General features: G+C 52.4%; 2 protein-coding genes across 7 annotated transcripts in view; both read left to right on the forward strand.

Annotated features, from left to right (window-relative positions):
- RIPOR1 (RHO family interacting cell polarization regulator 1) overlaps positions 1 to 4,769 on the forward strand; it is a 31,302-nt gene extending 26,533 nt beyond the window's left edge. For 4 of the 6 annotated variants that reach the window (XM_038772212.1, XM_038772214.1, XM_038772209.1 and 1 more), the window contains exons 15-22: positions 303 to 456; positions 776 to 911; positions 1,293 to 1,454; positions 1,634 to 1,792; positions 3,092 to 3,288; positions 3,435 to 3,518; positions 3,909 to 3,999; positions 4,238 to 4,769. In XM_038772212.1, the coding sequence (XP_038628140.1) occupies positions 303 to 456; positions 776 to 911; positions 1,293 to 1,454; positions 1,634 to 1,792; positions 3,092 to 3,288; positions 3,435 to 3,518; positions 3,909 to 3,999; positions 4,238 to 4,335 (1,081 nt within the window). In that variant the 3' untranslated portion in view covers positions 4,336 to 4,769. The other 2 variants (XM_038772211.1, XM_038772215.1) reach the window with 2 other exon arrangements.
- A 14,545-nt stretch (positions 4,770 to 19,314) lies between these two features.
- CTCF (CCCTC-binding factor) overlaps positions 19,315 to 19,931 on the forward strand; it is a 56,382-nt gene continuing 55,765 nt past the window's right edge. Inside the window, exon 1 of the mRNA XM_038772156.1 lies at positions 19,315 to 19,428. The gene's annotated coding sequence lies outside the window, so the exon portion shown is untranslated. The remainder of the gene's footprint in view (positions 19,429 to 19,931) is intronic.

Below are 19,931 nucleotides of genomic sequence, written 5' to 3' on the forward strand. Positions count from 1 at the left end.
ACTGGGTCAGACCGATGGTCCGTCCAGCCCAGTGTTCTGTCTGTCTGGCCATCTGATCCTCCCAACTTGTTCTTTCCTGTGAGAGTGGGAACTGTGTGTCCCTGGAGCTCCTGGCAGCGTAGGATTGGAAGAGGGGAATCACGGCAGGCCTGGGTGGCGGGCATTCAATAAACATGATTGATTATGAGGATGACTCTGTAATATGATGGATGCGGGGGATTTTGCTAGGACACTGCACATTGGGAGGACGGATGTATGGGGAGGGGAGCCGATCGGGGTCATCACATGCTTCTTTCCCTCAGGCAGCTGAGTGTCTTGGGGCTTGGGCTTGAGGCCAGGGGTAGTGTCTGTGAGGATGGGCCAGACCCCCGGACCCCCGACCCCCTCAGTACGGGCTGCGAGTCCCTGGACGTAGCCCTGGTTCTGCATCTGCAGCATTGCAGCCGACTCCTGCTGGTGAGGCTCCTGGGTAGGACCCTTGGTCCTCACTACCCGACCACTCCTCCCTTCTCGCCCTGCTGTCTAGCTGCCCAGCCTACCCAGCATGTTTTGCTCCTCCCTGACTGCCCCTGCTGACACTGACAGCACTACATTCTGATGCTGTAGTCTCCTTTGCCCCATTGCCTCTTGGAACCCACAATCCTCTGGGCTCCATTGTCTGCTAGGACTTGTAAGTCCCCAGGTTCTGGGGCCCTGGCCCCCCGACCTGTTTTTGGTGGGCTGAGTTGAATCCACCTTTGCCCATGGCTGAGGGTCCCCTGACTTGTTCCTACAGAAGCTGGGCACCTTCGGGCCACTGAGGTGCCGGGAAGCTTCGGCGCTGGAGCGGCTGCTGCGAGAGGCTCAGGTGCTAGAGCTTATGTGCCAGCTCAGCGGGGGCCAGGCAACCGCAGCCACCTCAGCTCAGGAAGGTAAAGGCCCCATCCAGCCCCTCAGGACCCTGCCCCCTTCCCCCTCGGAAATTTGGCTCCCTCCATTCCCTGGGCTTCTGACTGGCAGGTCTCTGTCCCCACTCCCAAACACTCTGCTCTTTTCCCCCCAGGGTTCCAATCCCGCAAGACTACCCCCTGTCATCCAGGTTTCCACCCCTTTCCCCGAGGATGCCGCTTCCCCATGGCTCCCAGGATTTGAAACTCTCGAGCCCTGATCCCACAGGACTCCATCCCGAACCCCAGGGCCCCATCCTTCCATTCCTTAGGCCTCCGGATCCCTCCTTCCCTCCTAATTCCCGGAATTTCCCCCTCTCCCCCCTGTTTTCTCCTCTTCCTCCACCCCTCCTTCTCTCCCTCCAGTGGTGCAGTTCTCCATGCCGAGGCCTGGCTTCCTGCCCTTCTGGGATGAGTGCGTGGAAGGCTCGGGACTATTTGTCTGTCCTGCAGAGCGCCTCCTTCGCACCTTCTGCCACCAGCACGGTCCCCGCCTGGCTCCCCGCCAGCCAGGCCTGCCCGAAGCCGGTGAGTGGGTACCTAAGGACCCCCTAGCCCACTTGTGGGTCTCCTTCCCCCAAGACCTCCTCTCACCATCTCCCCCGTGACCTTTCCTTCCTCATTCCCAATCACTACAGTTCCTGTCCTTATCAGCCCACTCCTTTGCCTTGCTCCCCCTCACTCCCCACCCAACTGTCCCTCCCCAGTGGGCATGAAGCTGCTGGAGGATGCACTAGGGGAGCGCCTGCCACGTCGGCCTAGCACAGGTCCTGGCCCCCAGATCACCCTGTTCCAGTTCTGGAGCCACATTGAGGCCCTGGGTCCCCCATCTCTGGAGGCCTTTGCCACTGAAACTGCAGAGGAAGGTAAGACACCCTTTCGACCCCCACTCCCCCAAAACGCACACACACTGACTCTTCCTCGTGAACCCCAACTGAAACCTTCACCCTGGCTCCTGGCAGTTCCCCACCAAACCTCTAACTTAACTCCTCTGACTTTCCTCCCCCAGCTCTGCACACAAATGCACACCTGCAGATACACTGACCTGCTTACCCTCACTTGTACGCCTGAGAAGCCGCGTGACTTAGTAGAAAGAGCACGGGCTTGGGAGTCAGAGGTCGTGAGTTCTAATCCCGGCTCTACCACTTGTCAGCTTTGTGACTTTGGGCAAGTCACTTAACTTTTCTGTGCCTCAGTTACCTCATCTGTAAGATGAGGATTAAGACTGGGAGCCCCACGTGGAACAACTTGATAACCTCTCCTCCTTCCCCTCCCCACAGCACCTGTATATATGTTTGTACAGATTTATTACTCTATTTATTTTACTTGTACATATTTACTATTCTATTTAATTTGTTAATGATGTGCATTTAGCTCTAATTCTATTTGTTCTGACGACTTGACACCTGCCCACATGTTTTGTTTTGTTGTTTCTCTCCCCCTTCTAGACTGTGAGCCCGTTGTTGGGTAGGGACCATCTCTATATGTTGCCAACTTGTACTTCCCAAGCGCATAGTACAGTGCTCTGCACACAGTAAGCGCTCAATAAATACGATTGAATGAATGAACGAATAACCTTATATCTACCCCAGCGCTTAGAACAGTGCTTGGCACATAGTAAGCACTTAACAAATACCATTAATATTATTATTCGATGCACTCACAAAGAAATGCATACACAGGCACATGCATGTAGTCCATCACCACATACTCATACACACAGATCCCGTCTACGGAGACCCAAGGCGGTCAGTAGCCCTGAGCGTTCATCAAGGGTTGTTTTGCCTCCACTGCTACTGTCTGGAGCAGCGCTGGTTCCCAGGGCCTAGGTGGTCCCTTGCTTCCCCTGGAGCAAGGGAGTTATAGATGGGAGTTGGCGTGAGGCTCCATCCGTGGTCATGAAGCTCTCCCTTTCCCATGGAAAATCTTCCAGTCTCTCCAAAGGGGGAGGTGCTCTGATCTCCCCCTGCCACTCTGATCCCCTGGGACCCCCTTGACTCCCTATATTCTCCCTGGCCCTATTTGGACCCTTCCTCCCATGGCCTTTGATCCCCATGGCTTCCCCTAGCTCCTACCTGGGCTTTCTAGATTCCCCTGCCCCGCTGGTTTCCCTGCATCCCCTTGACCTTCCCACAAGTGCCCTCTTGACCCTCATGTCCCCACAGTGGTGTTGGTGCGTAATCTTCTGTCGGATGACCAGGCTGTGGTGCTGCGGGCCCTGCAGCGGGCACCGGAACAGCAACTCCAGAGAGAAGGGCTGCGGGCACTGAGCTCCCTGCTTGTCCATGGCAATGGCCGAGTGATAGGTGCAGTGTCCAATCAACTGCGCAGCCTGGCACTCGGCCCCATCTTCCGCCACAGGGTAAGGGGGTGAGGAGGAGGGTGGGGGGCGGGGGGGAGAGGGAGGATCTTGGGGTCAGGGGGCAGGTGGGTATTGGAGCTCCTGAGCTTCGCCGTTGCTGCCTTCCTCTTCCCCTGCTTTTCCCCATACTTACCCACATTCTGCAGGCTCTGCTGTGTTTCTTGGACCAACTAGAAGATGAGGAGGCCCAGATCCGTGTGGCTGGCTGTGTGGCTCTGGGCTGTCTCAGGGTAAGAATGAATGCTCCCTGCTTACCTGCCTGCCTCCCTCCCTCCTCATCTGCTGCCACTCTCTCTCCTTGGGCCCATTTTGATGATGATGCTGGTATTTGCTAAGTGCTTACTATGTGCCGAGCACTGTTCTAAGCGCTGGGGTAGATACAAGGTAATCAGGTTGTCCCACGTGGGGCTCAAAGTCTTTAATCCCCATTTTACAGATGAGGGAACTGAGGCACAGAGAAGTCAAGTGACTTGCCCAAGGTCACACAGCAGACAAATGGCAGAGCCAGGATTGGACTCTGCCTACCCTTGTCATGTCTGCCTCTCTGCCAGCCATTGCCCCCCCCCCCCCCCCCCCCCCCCCCCAGTCTCACTGCTCTGTCCCTCCCTCCCCGACTCCAGGCCCCAGAGGGCATTGAGCCGTTGGTGTATCTGTGCCAAACTGACAAGGAGGCAGTGAGGGAAGCTGCCCGGCAGGGTCTCCTTCAGTGTGGTGAGTCCTGGCTCTTCCTGCTCTACTCACCCCTTCCCCACCTGAGCCTGATTTGGGGGATACAGGGAGGGCAAGGTGGTTGTGTGAGGCAGCGGGGTGGGCGCAGAAGGGGACGCCAGTGCGGGATCCTGACTGCCGCATCCTGCAGGACGCCGGACGGTGGGAGGGACAGGGAGGATGACCCAGAGATCGGGTGACGGATGCCAGGACTGATGGCCATGACCTGCTGTGCTTGCAGGAGAGGATGGGAAGTCTGCGTACCGGCGGCTGGAGGAGTCGCTGGACACGCTGCCCAGGATCTTCGGGCCGGGCAGCATGGCCAGCACTGCATTCTAAGCTTTGCTCCCCACTGCTTGCTGACCACTGTCCATGGGCATGGCACCAGGATCGGGGGGCCCCCACTACTTGCGCCCTTTTTCCCCTGTTGCACATCCTTCAGGACCATGGTCTTACCCATTGGCACCGCTCCCTGCCCAAGAGTCCCAGCTCCTGGAAGCTGGAAGGAGGCAGTACCTGCTGGGGAAGGCCAAGACCCAGGCTCCGGGGTTCCCTAACCTTATACAGATGTTCTCTATGATATAAATCTCTCTAATATATTCTCCCATGTCCCTTTGTCTCCAAGTGTCCCGTACAGGCCCACCGGGCCCGGGATCCCCGGTCGCCCTTGCCTCGCCTCTATCTCCACCCAACCCCTATCCTCCACCCTGTCTGGTTTTGTATTTTATTTACGGAGTTTTGCAAAAAATAAAAACAAAAATCCCTTTCCTATTCCATGTTGCTTGATTCCTGAATTTGTCTGTGGCTGAGTGGTCCTACGTGTCCAGATACGCAAGCATGTGTGCGCCTTCCGTTCTGAGCAGTTGTGGGTGTTGGGGGTGCGCCAAACCCTCACCCGAATGATATTTAACAGTCGTTTTGTCTCTCAAGCTGCCCAGTAGAGTGAAGGTGTCAGAGATGGGTCAGCTGTGATGTTGGCATGTGCCCAGGCCCATCCCAGTCTGCATGGGCAAACCCAGAGGAAGCATGGATGCGGGCTATGTGGCAAGGGGAGAGAGTGAGCCAGCTCCTGCTTCCCTGGTCATCCTGAGTCCGGAGCATAAGGGCCCTAGGGGTCCGAGCTCCTGGCCTCTCCACCCGCAGACGTCCGGCACTACTGATTGCTAGACAAGAAGTTACCGTTCTCCCTCCTACCCCCCAAGCGGATTGGGTAGGATCTAGAGAAATATATACATTCTGCCCCACCCAGCGGGAGAGTTTTGCACTCTGAGCCCATCATCCTTCATCTTGTCCATTGCCTAGGGCCCAGTGCCCTTGGCAGGTCAGTTCCCCTAGATCCTGGCACTGAAGAATTTGGGCAAGAACTGAAGACGGTTCTGTCTCCTGCTCGTGCCCAGGGACGTGACCTGGGCCCTGTTCCAAGGCAGCCCCAACTACAAGGTTAGGGACCAAACCAGGAGGAGGGTTGGAGAGATTGACTTTTCTTCTACCGTCCCGGCGGTTCCCTCTATGTCCTCTTTGAGAGGATTTGAGAGGAAAGGGGCGGAGGAAGCCAAGAAGAGGAAGAAGAGGCTGAGGGGAAGGAGAGGGAAGACATTCCCCAACAGCAAAATCTTAGCATGGCCTCCAGAGGGCACCAGAGCCCCAGCCTGGTTCCTCAAGGGTCAGGGCTTTGGGCCCCTGAGGACTCTTCTGCATGGGGGTGGAACTCCATAGGACCCTCAGAGGAGGAGGAGGAGGATGGGAGAGGGGCAGGAGAGAACTGGAGGAGAAAGGGGAGGTGGAGGCAGGGGAGAAGTGTGTCCCCATACTTGGGTTGGGGGGCACAGAGTCAGCCCAGGAGAGCAGATGCGAGAGGGAGGCTGGGGGAGAAGGCATCAGGCAGAAGGTGACGGAGGCCTCAAGTCCAAGGTCAAGGATCAGAATCAGTCTCAGTCAGGGAGGCCAACTGGTCCTGGAGGAGTTCCTTTCTGTCTCCTGGGGGTCAGGCTGGGAGCCCAGGCCGGACAGGAGAGGCAAGAAAAGGCCTCTTTTGCACCCAAAAGGTGCTCAGTACTGCTGAGGAGAAAGAGGCACCTCATCAGAGATGGAAGATGACTAAGGATGAGAGCGAGCCTGTCGAGATGCCCGCAGGAAAGGGAAGGAGGAGGAGGAGGAGGAGAAGTTGTTGGAGACACAGAAGCAGTAGCTGGAGAGGAGGGTGAAAACCAGGCATCAGAGGCACACGCAGCCCAGGGAGAAGAAGAAGAAGAATCTAGGCTCCGTTATCAGCGGCAAGGAAGAGGCCCAGGAAGAGAAGACGGCTAGGAAGTCCCCAGGATTTAGTCCCCTTTTAGACTGTGAGCCCACTGCTCGGTAGGGACTGTCTCTATATGTTACCAACTTGTACTTCCCAAGCGCTTAGTACAGTGCTCTGCACAAAGTAAGCGCTCAATAAATACGATTGATGGTGATGATTTAGTCAAGTGGAGGTCAGCGGATACCTTGGCCAGGCCAGTTCCCAGGGAGCAGAGAGAGTTGGAGCGGCTTGATGGGGACCGTGGAGCATTAAGGAAGCGGGATAACAGTGGTTGGGTTAGGAAGTGAGTTGGGGAGGTTGAGTGCTGATGATTAGGGGAGATTTCACGGGGGAAGGATCTGGGGAAGATAAAGAGGCAGGAAGAGGAGCGAAAGTAATCAAGATGAGGAGGCAGAAGGCTGAGGGTGAGGCGTAACATTGTTTACCAGAACAACTGTCCTCAAGCGAGTGGGTGTCAGGGCAAGTGAGCATGGGAGCCTTAGGGCAGCTCATGGGCACCCAAGAAGAAGGCTTGTTTGTCCCTCAGGGAACATAGCTGCCTAAAGTTGCTTGAACAGACCCGGTCCTGAAGAGCTGTGGAGCTGGAGCCATTCTTGCTCAGCAGCCCATGGCCACTGCCCTACCACAGCGCCTTTCATGACTGGGTGCTCAGCCCTGGGATAATCCAGAGGAAGTGTGGCTCTGGCAGAGATCAACTCCAGCCACCAGGATGGAGTCCAGGGAGAGTCAGTCAAATTCATTCATTCATTCAATCATATTTATTATGTATATATGTTTGTACATACTTATTACTCTATTTTACTTGTACATATCTATTCTATTTATTTTATTTTGTTAGTATGTTTGGTTTTGTTCTCTGTCTCCCCCTTTTAGACTGTGAGCCCACTGCTGGGTCGGGCCTGTCTCTATATGTTGCCAACTTGTACTTCCCAAGTGCTTAGTACAGTGCTGTGCACACAGTAAGCGCTCAATAAATACGATTGATGATGATGATGATTTATTGAGCTCTTGCTGTGTGCAGAGCACTATAAAGTACAATTTGGCAACAGAGACAATCGCTTGGAAAGTACAATTAGGCAACAGAGACAATCCCTACCCAACAACAGGGTCACAGTCTAGAAGGGGGTAGACAGACATCAAAACAAGTAAACAGGCATCAGTGTAAATAAATAGTCTGCATTGGCTGCCATAGGGAGGGTTGGAGAAAGGAGAAGACAGAGTTCCTGCTTTCAAGGAGTTTACAGTCTAATGCGGGAGATGGGGCAGATTCACAGACTTACAGACCCAAGCAGAAACATATAAACCAAATTTAGGGATGGATTGCCCAGGGCTGAGTCCAGAGTCATGTGGAATTAGTCCGGGTGCCGAGGGACCAGATCCTTACTGAGCGTGGGTTGAAGCTACCGTTCATCTCATGTCCCAGAAGCCATTAGTCTAGCATAGCCCATGCCGGCTTTGTTGGTAGGCTCTGATTAGATGAGGTAACAGGGAGGCTGCTGGACAGGAGGAAGAACTCGGGGGCGGGGGGGTGCTACAGGGAGCAGGGGGAAGGCTGGAGAAGGAGGAAAAGGCATTGGTAAAGCTGGGCCTGAGCTGAACACAGAGACCCCGAGGTCAAGCACATTTTCCTGGGAAGCTGCAGGCTTAGATCTCTTGGTGGAAACCTGGTCCACCCATTGTAGCTCTTCACGGGCCCAGGCCTGACCCCATGGGTCTCCACTGGGCTGTACCCGGCGAGGTAGGGCAAGCCCACTCCTCACTTGGAACCATTTTAGACCAAGGGGGTGGGAGAAGAGCTGAGGAGGGAAACGACGATTTTAGTTTCAGTTCAGTTCTAGTTCAGCTTGAACTAGGCTAAACTTCAGAGAAGCAGGGTGGCCTAGTGGAAAGAGCCCTGGCCAGGAAGTTAGAGGACCTAAGTTCTAATCCTGGCTCCACCACTTGCCTGCCGTTTGACCTAGGGCAAGTCACTTAACTTTTCCATTCCTCAGTTTCCTCATCTATAAAAAATGGGGATGAATACCTGTTTTCCCTCCTAAGACTGTGAGCCCCTTTTGGGCTAGGGACCATGTACGATCTGATTAACTTGTACCTACTCCAGCGCTTAGTCCAGTGCTTGGCACACTGTAAATGCTTAACAAATTATCATTATTATTATTATTGTTATTTTCATTCCTCAGGCTAGTAGGTTGGGCTCCTGCATTCACTGAGGCTGTCCTGGGAGCCCCTCATCTACCTTGCACCCTCAGGGACAAGAATGAATACGAAGCTTCTATTTCTTCCTTTCTCTCTCTTCCCGCCTCTGAACTTCCTGAGAGGGAACTTCCCTGGAGCTGGGGAGGGAAGAGGGAGCAGAGTGCTTTCCAAAGTGGGCTCTGCTCTGTAGCACTTCTTCTAGGGATTGGACAGAGCCTGAGGTTTGTTTGACCCCAGGGACGGGGACTGGGGGATCACCAGGCCCCCTGCTCACCAGAGTGGCAAGATGGAATCACTAAACACTGCAGGGTGAGTCTACTGCTGTTTGACAATGCACTCTAGCTTCTTGCAGCCAGGCCCTTCTCTTGCTCTGTATAGCTCAAACCTCCAGTCCCAGAGCAGAGACCTCAACAGATCATCTCATCTACTACCCCTGTCCTGTCTCCTGCTTACTTCCCCTGCCTCATTTTTTAATGGTATTTGTTAAGTGCTTACTATGTGCCAAGCACTATACTAAGCACTTGAAGAGTTATTAAAATAATCAGCTTGGACACGGTCCCTGTCCCACATGGGACTGCCAGTCCAAGTCAGAGGGAAGAGGATTCGCTCCCCATTTTACAGATGAGGTAACTGAGACACAGAGAAGAGAAGTGACTTGCCCATGGGCACAAAACAAGCAAGCGGTGGAGCCCGGATTAGACCCCAGATTCTCTGATTCCCAGTCCCTTGCTCTTTCCACCAGGCCACACTGCTTCTCTCCCCCATACTGCTCATTCCCCAACACCCTTAAAGGTAGAGTGAGCTGCTGTCAAGCCTCTCTCTCCCTCCCTCTCCCCCCCCCCCCCCACCACTCCAGGAAGATACAATCAAGAAACCCCCAAGTTGTGCCACTGTAAAATCCACGTAAAATTCACTTTCTGGTGTCCAAGCTCACTTGGTGTGGTGGGGTAATGATCCATGGGCCTGCCCCTCTGAAATACCCAGGTTGCCCTTGTGGCTGGAAGAACAGGCGGGTGCCTGGCTAGGGTCTCCTGCTCCCCAGCTCTGCTCCCCACCCAGCAGAGTGAAGAAAAGTAGCGGCAGGAACCAGCCCAGGAAGCACCTGCTGGCACTATGCATTAAGTAGGCTCCTCAGCAGCCCAGCGGTTAAACTGGTTTGGCTCCACAGCCAAAGAGGACTGGAGGGACAGAGCATCAGGTTCAACTCCTGGTCCTTTGGTCAGGGAGAAGCCAAGCTGGAGAAGAGGCCAGGAGGGTGCTGAGTCCGGCAGAGGATCCCCAGTACACCATCTGAGCGTCCCCCGCCTCCTTGGGAACAAGACACAGATGTTAACTGTAGGTACTGGAGCTCCTGTCGGAGCTGTAGGATGGGGATTTTATGTGACTGTTTGAGCTGTGGAATTCGGCTCTGATTAGAGGCCAAAGGGTGTGTGTATGTGTTCGGGGGATGGGGGAAGGGATGGTACAATCTAGAAACAACCAAATAGTCCATGGCAGAGCTATGATAAGTAATATGGGAGGGAAGGAAAGTTTAGCGGAAGGAACAGCGGGTGCTAGGAAGGAAGAAGGGGAAGGATCTGCCTCAGTCAGTCCATCTTATTAATAATAATAATAATAATGGTACTTGGTCAGTTCTTAGAACGGTGCTTGGCACACGGTAAGCACTGGGATAGATGCAAGTTAATCAGGTTGGAAACAATCCCTGTCTCACGTAATAATTAATAATAATTATGGTACTTGTTAAGCGCTTATTATATGCCAAGCACTGTTCTAAGTGCTGGGGTAGATGCACGTTAATCAAGTTGGACACAGTCCCTGTCCCACATAGGGCTCAGAGTCTCAATCCCCATTTTACAGATGAGGTAACTGAGGCCCAGAGAAATGAAGTGACTTGCCCAAGGTCACACAGCAGACGAGTGGTGCAGCCGGAATTAGAACACATGACCTTCTGAGTCCCAGGCCCAGGCTCTGTCCATTATGCCATGCTGCTCACACTCATAATCTCCATTTTACAGATGAGGTGACTGAGTCCCAGAGAAGTTAAGTGATTTGCCCAAGGACACACAGCAGACATGTGGCCCAACCAGGATTAGAACCCAGGTCCTTCTGATTCCCAGGTCCATGCTCTATCCACTAAGCCATGCTGCCTCTACCCTACCACTGTACTTGGATGACTGTGTAAAGAATATTAAGCGTACAGAGATAGAAACGCATAAGGGACCCGAGATTAAGAGGTCACATATGGTTTAAGATTTCTTTTTATTAAGATTAATTTTGAAAATGACTTTGAAGTGGCCAACACAGGTTTAAGCCAGCCTGAATATGTCTAGTGAGTTTTCTGGAATATGCTTGTGCTGTGATGGCCATTAAATAAGGGTCAGTGTTTCAATTTGCAGCTGACAAGTAAGCAATGTAAAACTGAATGGGGACTCTTAATTCGTGGGTCACGCTATATATGCACCACAGAAATATCTTAGAGTATACAGGGTGGGAACTGCCATACAAGAGGCTATTGGCAGGCCTAGGCCAATCTGGATGGGTCTCTGAAGCCTCTAGAAGGAAGTTGTAGGGGGCAGGGAGGATGGGGAAGGAAGAGGAAGGGAAGAGAAGATTGGAGCAAGGGGTTTTCAGGTTCGGGCAAGGCCTCAGTCAAGGGTCTAAGGGTCAACTGTTTAGCATTCTGTAGAATGGGAGATGGGAAAGTAGCTGGTGTTCCCTGGAGATGGAGACCTGAGAGGTGGAGGGTGGGGGAAAGAAGCAGCGTGCCCTAGTGGAAAGAGCCCAGGCCTGAGAATCAGGGGACCTGGGTTCTAATTCCAGATCCTCCATGTCTCTGCTGAATGACCATGGCCAGTCCCTAAACCTCTCTGGGCCTCATTCGTAAGATGAGGATTCAACGCTTGTTCTCCCTCCTACTTAGACTGTGAGCCCCATGTGGGACAGGGACTGTGTCCAATCTGATAATCTTGTGTCTATCCAAATGCTTAGTTCAGTGCTTGTCACATAGTAAACACTTAATAACACAATTATTATTAGAGGGGAGAGAAGGTCAGCCTGAATAGGAGAGAGAAGTCAGGGAAGCCAAGTGACTGGTAAAGAGCTGTGGGGTGTGGGGAGAAGGAGAGGGAATTCCTGATGGAGGACCCCACTTTCCCCTCTTTTTCTGGGGAACCCCTGCAGAGACTGCCTGACCAGTTATCCAAGAGATGGTGCAAGGGGCCTGTTCTTGGGGGTGGGAACTCTCTGGAGGGACCCAGGGGAGGGACAAGTGAGTGGAAGGATGACTTTAGGGAGAGAAGAGTAGGGCCTGGTATTTATTTGTGAGGGGGAGTGGAAAGAAGTACTTCATGTGGAATTAGGCCCAAGGTGACAAGAGAAAAAGGCATAACATTGAAAAGTCTGATGACAAAGGATCTTCAAGGGAAATTTGGGTAATGAGAGCTCAGTAGATGCCCTACCTCAGTGGACCAAGGGACTGAGAGTCTGAGAAATCAAGCGAGGATGGAAGGGAATCCTTTCCATGCCTCAGTCGGTCCACTGAGATGGGGACCAACTGAGGCACAGAATGGATTCCCACCCATCCTCCCAAGAAGAAATGCCCCATCCCATTCCTATAACTATTAAATATTTACTGGGTGCCCACTGTGGGCACTGCCAAGGGCCCAGAACAAATCGAGGCACAGCCCCATGGGATGACCAGTCTGCTGCTTAGAATTGCAGCTCAGAAGCCACTTATTCAATCCATCCCCTCCCCCAGCATTTCCCTTCATTACATTATAACCAGATGAGGCCTGAGTCAGTCCTCTTCCACCTCACCGTCCTTCTCATCTTCCTTGGTTGGCTTGGAACGGCACCCTGGAGAACCACCCCCAATCCAAGGAAGATGCAGAAAGAACAAGATGATTGCAGACTTCTTTATTGCTTTGCTGTTCCCCTCTGCTTTCCAGAAACCCCTTGCTCTCCTTTCCCCAACTGCACCAAATGCTGGCTCAGAATTGCAATTTTCTGGGACAGTGTGATGGTGGAGACCACTTTCTGACTTTTCTGACCACTTTCTGAATAGTTGGTCGTACCTTATGTCTCTGAAGTCTGGCTAGGCAAAAGGCAAACATTAGCAGACCAGAGCATAGCACAGAGTAGTTACATTGGGTGAACAGAGCCAGAACACAAGGGAGTTGACCCAATCAATGTCGTATTTATTGAGTGGTTACTATGTGTCTAGCACTATACTAAGCACTCAGGAGAGTACAATACAACATAATTAGCAGACCCGTTCCCTGCCCACAACGAGCTTACAGTCTAAAGGAAAATTCTCCTCTTCTTCAATGAGGTGAGGATGATGTCCTAACTTCTAGAAGATGTGCCTGCCAGACACATTCCAGTTTCTAACAGCAGAAAGATTCAAACTCAGTCACCTGTCAAGAGAACTACCCCACCCTGGGCACTTGGGGAAATTCTCCTCCAGAGAGATAAGGCTTCTTGAGGAAGGACTCGGATCTCTCTCATGCAAACAATCCAGGGAACAACACCCCCCCACCCCCACCCTTTTTTAAATGATATTTGTTAAGCACTTACTATGTGTCAAATACTGTTCTAATAGATACAAGTTAATCGGGTTGGACACAGTCCCTATCCCACATGGGGCTCACAGCCTAAGTAGGAGGGAGAACAGATACTGAATCCCCATTTTACAGATAAGGGAATGGAGGTATAGAGAAGTGAAGCGACTTGTCCAAGGTCACTCAGCAAGCATGTGGCAGATCTGGGATTAGAACCCAGGTCCTCTGACTCCCAAGCCCTTGCCCTTTCCACTAGGCCATGCTGCTCCTCGAATCCTGAAACCCAGATTGATTCTCTGAGTCAGAAAAACGTGACCACCCTAGGGTCTCTATCTGGGAGTACAGAGCCCCTTACCCCTGGAGAACGCCTACCCCCAGAAAGAATTTCAACTGCAGCTGGGACTTAGAGCTGCCTGACTACCAGAGGCAAGAAAAACAGAGATGGACCTGGTGAGACACAAACAGGGAAATGAAACGGGATCCTGAGAAGTCTCAGGGAGCCCATGACTCTTCAACAGTAGCAGGTGGCGAAGAGAACTGAGTCAGTCTCCTGTGCTTGGGGGCAGATGCTAGCATTTGGGAAGGGCTATTGTTGGAGCCCTGGGTGCGAGGATAGGGCCAACCTGCTACCCACAGAGGACAGGCCATCTTGTATTAATATGGGAACTTCCACAGAAAAGTCCCTGCCAGAAGGAAATGGGGAAACACGGAATAGCTCAGGGGCAACCAGATTGCGTTGCCTGGTGTATTCCCAGAGCATGAGTCAGGTCCCCAGCTCAGCCAGCAAAAGCTGCTCTAGTTCTGAGCTAAGGCTCAGGAGCAAGTTGACAGGTTCAATCAATCAAATTTACTGAGCACTTACTGGGTGCAGAGCACTCTACTAAGCGCTTGGGAGAGGACGATATAACAGAGTTGGTAGACACGTTCCCCGCCCACAACAAGCTTACAGTCTAGAGGGGAAGACAATTAATATAAATGACAAATATTGGACCTAAGTGCTGTGGGACTGGAGGAGGAGTGAATAAAGGGTGCAGATCTCAGTGCAAGGGTGATGCAGAAGGGAGTGGGAGAAGAGGAAACGAGGGTTTAGTCGGGGAAGGCCTTTTGGAGATGTGCTTTTAATAAGGCTTTGAAGGTGGGGAGAAACGATTGTCTGTCAGAGGTGAAGAGGGAATTCCAGGCCAGAGGCAGGACGTGGGCGAGAGGTCGGTGGTGAGATAAATGAGATGGAGGCACAGTGAGCAGGTTGGCATTAGAGGAGCGAAGTGCGAGGGCTGGGTTGTAGCAGGAAATCAGGGAAGTAAAGTTGGAGGGGGCAAGGTGATTGAGTGCTTTAAAGCGGATGGTAAGGAGTTTCTGTTTGATGTGGAGATGGATGGGCAACCTCGGGAGGTTTCTGAAGAGTGTTTATTGAGCACCTGCTGAGTGAAAAGCAGTGTACTAAATGCTTGGGAGAGTACAATCAAGGCAAGCGGAGAAGCAGTGTTGCCTAGTGGATAGAGCACAGGCCTGGGAGTCGGAAGGACCTGGGTTCTAATTCTGGCTCTGCCACTGGTCTGCTGTGTGACCTTGGACAACTCACTTAACTTCTCTGTGCCTCAGTTACTTCAGCTGTAAAATCAGGATTAAGACTGTGAGCCCCATGTAGGACATGGACTGTGCCCAACCTGATAAGCTTATATTTACCCCAGCGCTTAGTACAGTGCCTGGCACACAGTAGGTGCTGACCAATACCATAAAAAATTTGAGATTAAGACATAATGTCTGCCCACAAGGAGCTCACACTCAACAGGGAAGACAGACACAGAATAAATTACTGACTAGAGGAAGAATACTGGAAAGATGGCAAGCTGAATAAATGGTATTTATTGAGGGCCTACTGGGTATAGCACACTCTACTAAGCCCTTAGGAAGGACAACAAAAGCAAAATACACCTTCCCTGTTTACAATCCACTGGGGGAGATACAAAACATTTACAAATAGCAGGCATGGCGGGGTAGGGGGTGGTGGGGAAGAAGAGAAGCGGCGTAGGGTGGTGGAAAGAGCCTGGACCTGGAAATCAAAGGTCCTGGGTTCTAATCCCTGCCCTGCCACTGACCTGCTTTGTGACTTTGGGCAAATCACTTCACTTCTTCGTGCTTCAGTTTCCTCACCTGTGAAATGGGGGTTCTCCCTCCCCCATTGACTGTGAGTTCCATGAGGGACAGCGACTATGTGTGACCTGATTACCTTGCATCTACCTCGGTGCTTAATACAGGGCTTGGCACCTAGTAAGCGCTCACCAAATACCATTACAAATGCCACTATAAAAGAGAAGAATCAGTTAGAGAGTAGAATGTATATGCCAAGATGAAGTACCAGAATAAATGACTGTACAATTATTTATTTGCAAATACAAAAGTGGATAGACGTTCTCCCATTGGGAACGACGAGGGATGAACCTTGGTCTTGTGACTTTGGGACCGAGAACCCGCTCTGAGGAAATGATTCTAGTGCTATCATCATCATCATCATCATCATCATCATCAATCGTATTTATTGAGCGCTTACTGTGTGCAGAGCACTGTACTAAGCGCTTGGGAAGTACAAGTTGGCAACATATAGAGACAGTCCCTACCCAACAGTGGGCTCACAGTCTAAAAGGCTAGTGATTTACATAGCACCACTCGCGCTATAACATCAGTTGTGTTCCTACCGGGGCACGGAGAGTAACAAGTGAGTAGGCGGGCAGAGATGCAGCAGACCGCGATGTGAGAGCAAAGGTTATTGAACAGATAGGACCTATTTATGTCTAAGGTAATGCTGTACTGTGGCACTATGACCTCGCAGGCAGGTAGTCTCCGCGGACTCTGCACCCCCCAGGTTAGCCAGTTAATCTTCAGGATTCCTGTTGGGCCTGCCCACTTCTAGGTAGTTGGGAACCTTCACCACTGATAGCATGGCCCCAGTTGGCATTCAACTGAGAGTAGAACCCAGATCTCCTGGTTCCCAGAGCCAGGCCCTTTCCATTGGTCCAGTAACAGAGTATTCCGAGCGAATAATCGGAATAAATAATCGTCTGTACAATGATTGTGCAGAGGATGGATATAAATAAACGCAGACGTGCTAGAGGTGGCAATTGGGTTGATACGAGCCGGGGTGTTGGGAGTTACTCGGGGAAGGCTTGTTTGATGAAGTGGGATTTCGGGAAGTCTGTAGGATACACACTTTAATATGGAACCATATAATCATTTGTTTACATCTACTGTCTTCTCCATTAGAGTGTACGACATTTTAAGGCAGGGATTTTACTTTATGTTTTCCCAAAGCCTAGCAGTGTTCTGCAAACATTTGACGCTCAATAAATACTTTGCCAAGAGGTAGTGTAGCCTAGTGGAAAGAGCACGGAACTGGGAGTCAGGGACTTGGGTTCTAATGCTCATTTTCCCCACTTGCCTGCCATGTGGTCCTGGGCAAGTTGCTTAACCTCTCTATACCTTAGCTTCCCCATTTGTAAACTTGGGGTGAAAATCCCATTCTCCCTCTCCCTTAGACCGTGAACCCTCTGTGGGCTACCCTAGTGGTTAGCGCAGCAGTTGGCACCTAGGAAGCATTAAGCAAATACCAGAGCTGTGATTTTGCTAGGCATCTCTCCACATCTTGGAAGTGTTCTTGGTTATTTTACACTCTTTTCTTGGTCTTTAGCTGTTGTACTTCGAAGGAGTGAGATTAGTAACTCATTTACCAGGGTCATTTGGGAAGAGCACTGATTCTGCAGAGGAATAGGCAGGATGGACTGACAGCGTGCAGCGTCCTTCATATATTCTAGAGCCTGAAAAAAGATGATTTGGGAGGGGAGCATGTTTGTATTGCTGGGTATTGATTTAAGACAGCAGGACAGAAATGCCATTCTAGGTCCCTGAATAAGGCACTGCATTGGCAGGAAGAGCTATTAAAACCTTTCTGCTGTTCGCAGGCTTTGCTTTTCTGTTTGCTGCTGGTTGCTATAGATGAAGTTGGTTGTGAGCGGGAGCAGCGCACTTGACCCGAAGGTCCCCAAAGAAAGGCCCTTTGGCAGTGATTGTAAAGTTGGAGTGGACCCGGTTAGCTCTGTGGGCGGCCGAGGTTGGCAACAGCACAGTTCCTTTCGACACCTTCCGCTGGGCAGAGCTGGGAGGTTGGTCAAAGCTGACTCTCTCGGTACTTGCTCATGCTACTCATCAATCAGTCAGTGAATCAATTGCTGATATATATGGAGCACTTACTCTGTGCAGAGCACTGTACTAAGCTCTTGGGAGCAGACAGTACGTCAGAGTTGGTAGACACTGTCCAGTCTACAGGGGGAGAGAGATGTTTATACAAGTTAGTTCATATATATTAAGTGCTGTGGGGCTGAAGATCCATTGCTTCAAGGATACAGATCCTAATGCATAGGTGACGCAGAAGGGAGAATGAGTAGGGGAAATCAGGGCGTACTCAGGAAAGGCCTCTTGGAGGTGTGATTTTCGTAGGGCTTGGGGCTGGACCCACGAGGCCCCAAATAAATCAATAAAATCAAATAAATCATTAGTATTTATTGAGCAACGTGTGTACAGCCCTATACTGATCCCTTGGTAGAGTATAGTAGAATGAGTAAACATGGTCCCTGTCCTCAAAGAGCTTACAATCTAGCTGGGGGTGAGGGCGGAGGGGTAAGACAGACACTGAAATAAATTACAGATAGGAGGAAGTAAGAGTGTGTGTATGTATATATATACATATACATATATGTATACACAATATATATGCATACAATGTATACTATATATATATATATATATATATATATACACACACACACACACACAAAAGTACTTAGGTGTGTGAAAGCACCAAAGCGACAGTTGGGGAGGATATTAGCTGTGAGGAAAAAACAGGTGGAGGGGACTAGAAATTACTTGGGGATGGTCTCCTGGAGATGTGATTTCAGAAAGACTTTGAAGATGGGGAGAGCTGTGATCTGTAGCTGTGAAAGGGGAGGGAATTCTAGTCGGGGAGGGGAGGTGGAGGGAAACTCTAGTTAGGGATCGGCAGTGAATGAGGTGAGGCAACAGTAGGTTAGTCGGAGAAGTAGCATGGCTCAGTGGAAAGAGCGCGGGCTTTGGAGTCAGAGGTCACAGGTTCAAATCCTGGCTCCGCCAGTTGTCAGCTGTGTGACTTTGGGCAAGTCACTTCACTTCTCTGGGCCTCAGTTACCTCATCTGTATAATGGGGATGAAGACTGTGAGCCCCACGTGGGACAATCTGATCACAGCGCTTAGAACAGTGCTTTGCACATAGTAAGCGCTTAATAAATGCCATCATTATTGTTATTATTATTATTATTAAGTACAAAGTCTGCGAGCTGGGGTGCGGTGAGAAATCAGTGGCTAAGCGGGATGGAGAGGGCTGAGGGCCTCGAGGCCAATGCTCCAGTTTCTACTTAACGTGGGGCGGAATGGGCGCCGGCTGGAGGTATATATACATATATACCTGTATATATGTTTGTACATATTTATTACTCTATTTATTTATTTATTTATTTTACTTGTACATATCTATCCTATTTATTTTATTTTGTGAGTATGTTTGGTTTTGTTCTCTGTCTCCCCCTTTTAGACTGTGAGCCCCCTGTTGGGTAGGGACTGTCTCTATATGTTGCCAATTTGTACTTCCCAAGCGCTTAGTACAGGGCTCTGCACATAGTAAGCGCTCAATAAATACGATTGATTGATTGGAGGCATTTGAGGCGAGGATGGCTGAGCAGTTTAGGCGAGAGGGCGGACCTTGGTATCGCCCCCCACTCCTCTCAGGGCTTCCCTCCCCGGGCCTCGATGGCGGGGCCAGGCGGGGGACCGCCTCAGCCGGCTACCGGGCCCCGAATAGGGCTGAAGGGCGGAAAAAGAAGGGAGGAAGGGGGAGGGAGGGGAGGCCCGCTCGGTGACCCGGATGACTCTGCGCTCGCGGGCCCCACGCGCCATTCGGCCCGAGCGGGCGCGTGACGCTTGGCGTACCCCATGACGCCATCGCGCCGCCATTTGAAAGTTGGCGCCCGCAGCGGCTTCCCATGATGCCGCGCGCCCCCTCACCTTTACTCCCTCCCCCCCCCCGCACCCTTCTCCCTCCACCGCCGGCCAGCTTCCCCCCCCCCCCCCTTCCCTTATCAGCACCAGCAGCACCGGCAGTCCCGACGCAGGCGCATTGCGCCGCGCGGCCGCCATTTTGTGTCCGAGGCTGTGGAGCGATTAAACCGTGCGCGGAGCTGCTTGTTTCCGAGCGGCGGCGGCGGCGCTGGGCGCGAGGCGGCCGGAGCGGGCCGGGCGCGGCCGGACGGCCCGGGCAGCCGGAGGAGCGGGCGCCGTGGGGGGTGTGGCGCGGAGGTAAGGGGGGAACGCGGGGTTTACAGGAGGTTTCGCGGGCCGCCTCTAGGTGTCACGATGGGGCCGCTCCGGTTGGCGCTGGCTGCAGCCCCGGCACCATCCGCCGCCGCCGGGGGGTGTTTGTCTCCCTCTATCGTCCCTGTTGTGGCGCCAGCCGCCGCCATTTCCCGACCGCTCGGCCTCCCGCCGCCCCGGGGCCGCCGCGCGGGCGGGGCTGGGGTCAGTCGGCCGGCCGGCCGGGCTGCGGTCGAGTTGCGAGTACCTCAGGCCCCGACTCCATTTTCCTTCCTTTGTCTCTTCCCCGGCCCGGGCTCCGTCCGGTGGCCGAGCCCGGCCCGACCCCCCCCGCTTCCCCACCCCGCCGCCGCCGCCGCCTCTCCCTTGCGCAGCAGCCCCCCCCGCCCCCCGCCGCCTTCGGGGCCAAAGAACGACGGTTCCCGGTGTTTTTCCTTCCTTCCTTCCCCGCCCTGGGAACCTCGGGGCCTCGATCCCGCCTCCGCCGC

This window comes from Tachyglossus aculeatus, chromosome X1 (genome assembly GCF_015852505.1).
Source record: "Tachyglossus aculeatus isolate mTacAcu1 chromosome X1, mTacAcu1.pri, whole genome shotgun sequence".
NCBI classification, from domain to species: domain Eukaryota; kingdom Metazoa; phylum Chordata; class Mammalia; order Monotremata; family Tachyglossidae; genus Tachyglossus; species Tachyglossus aculeatus.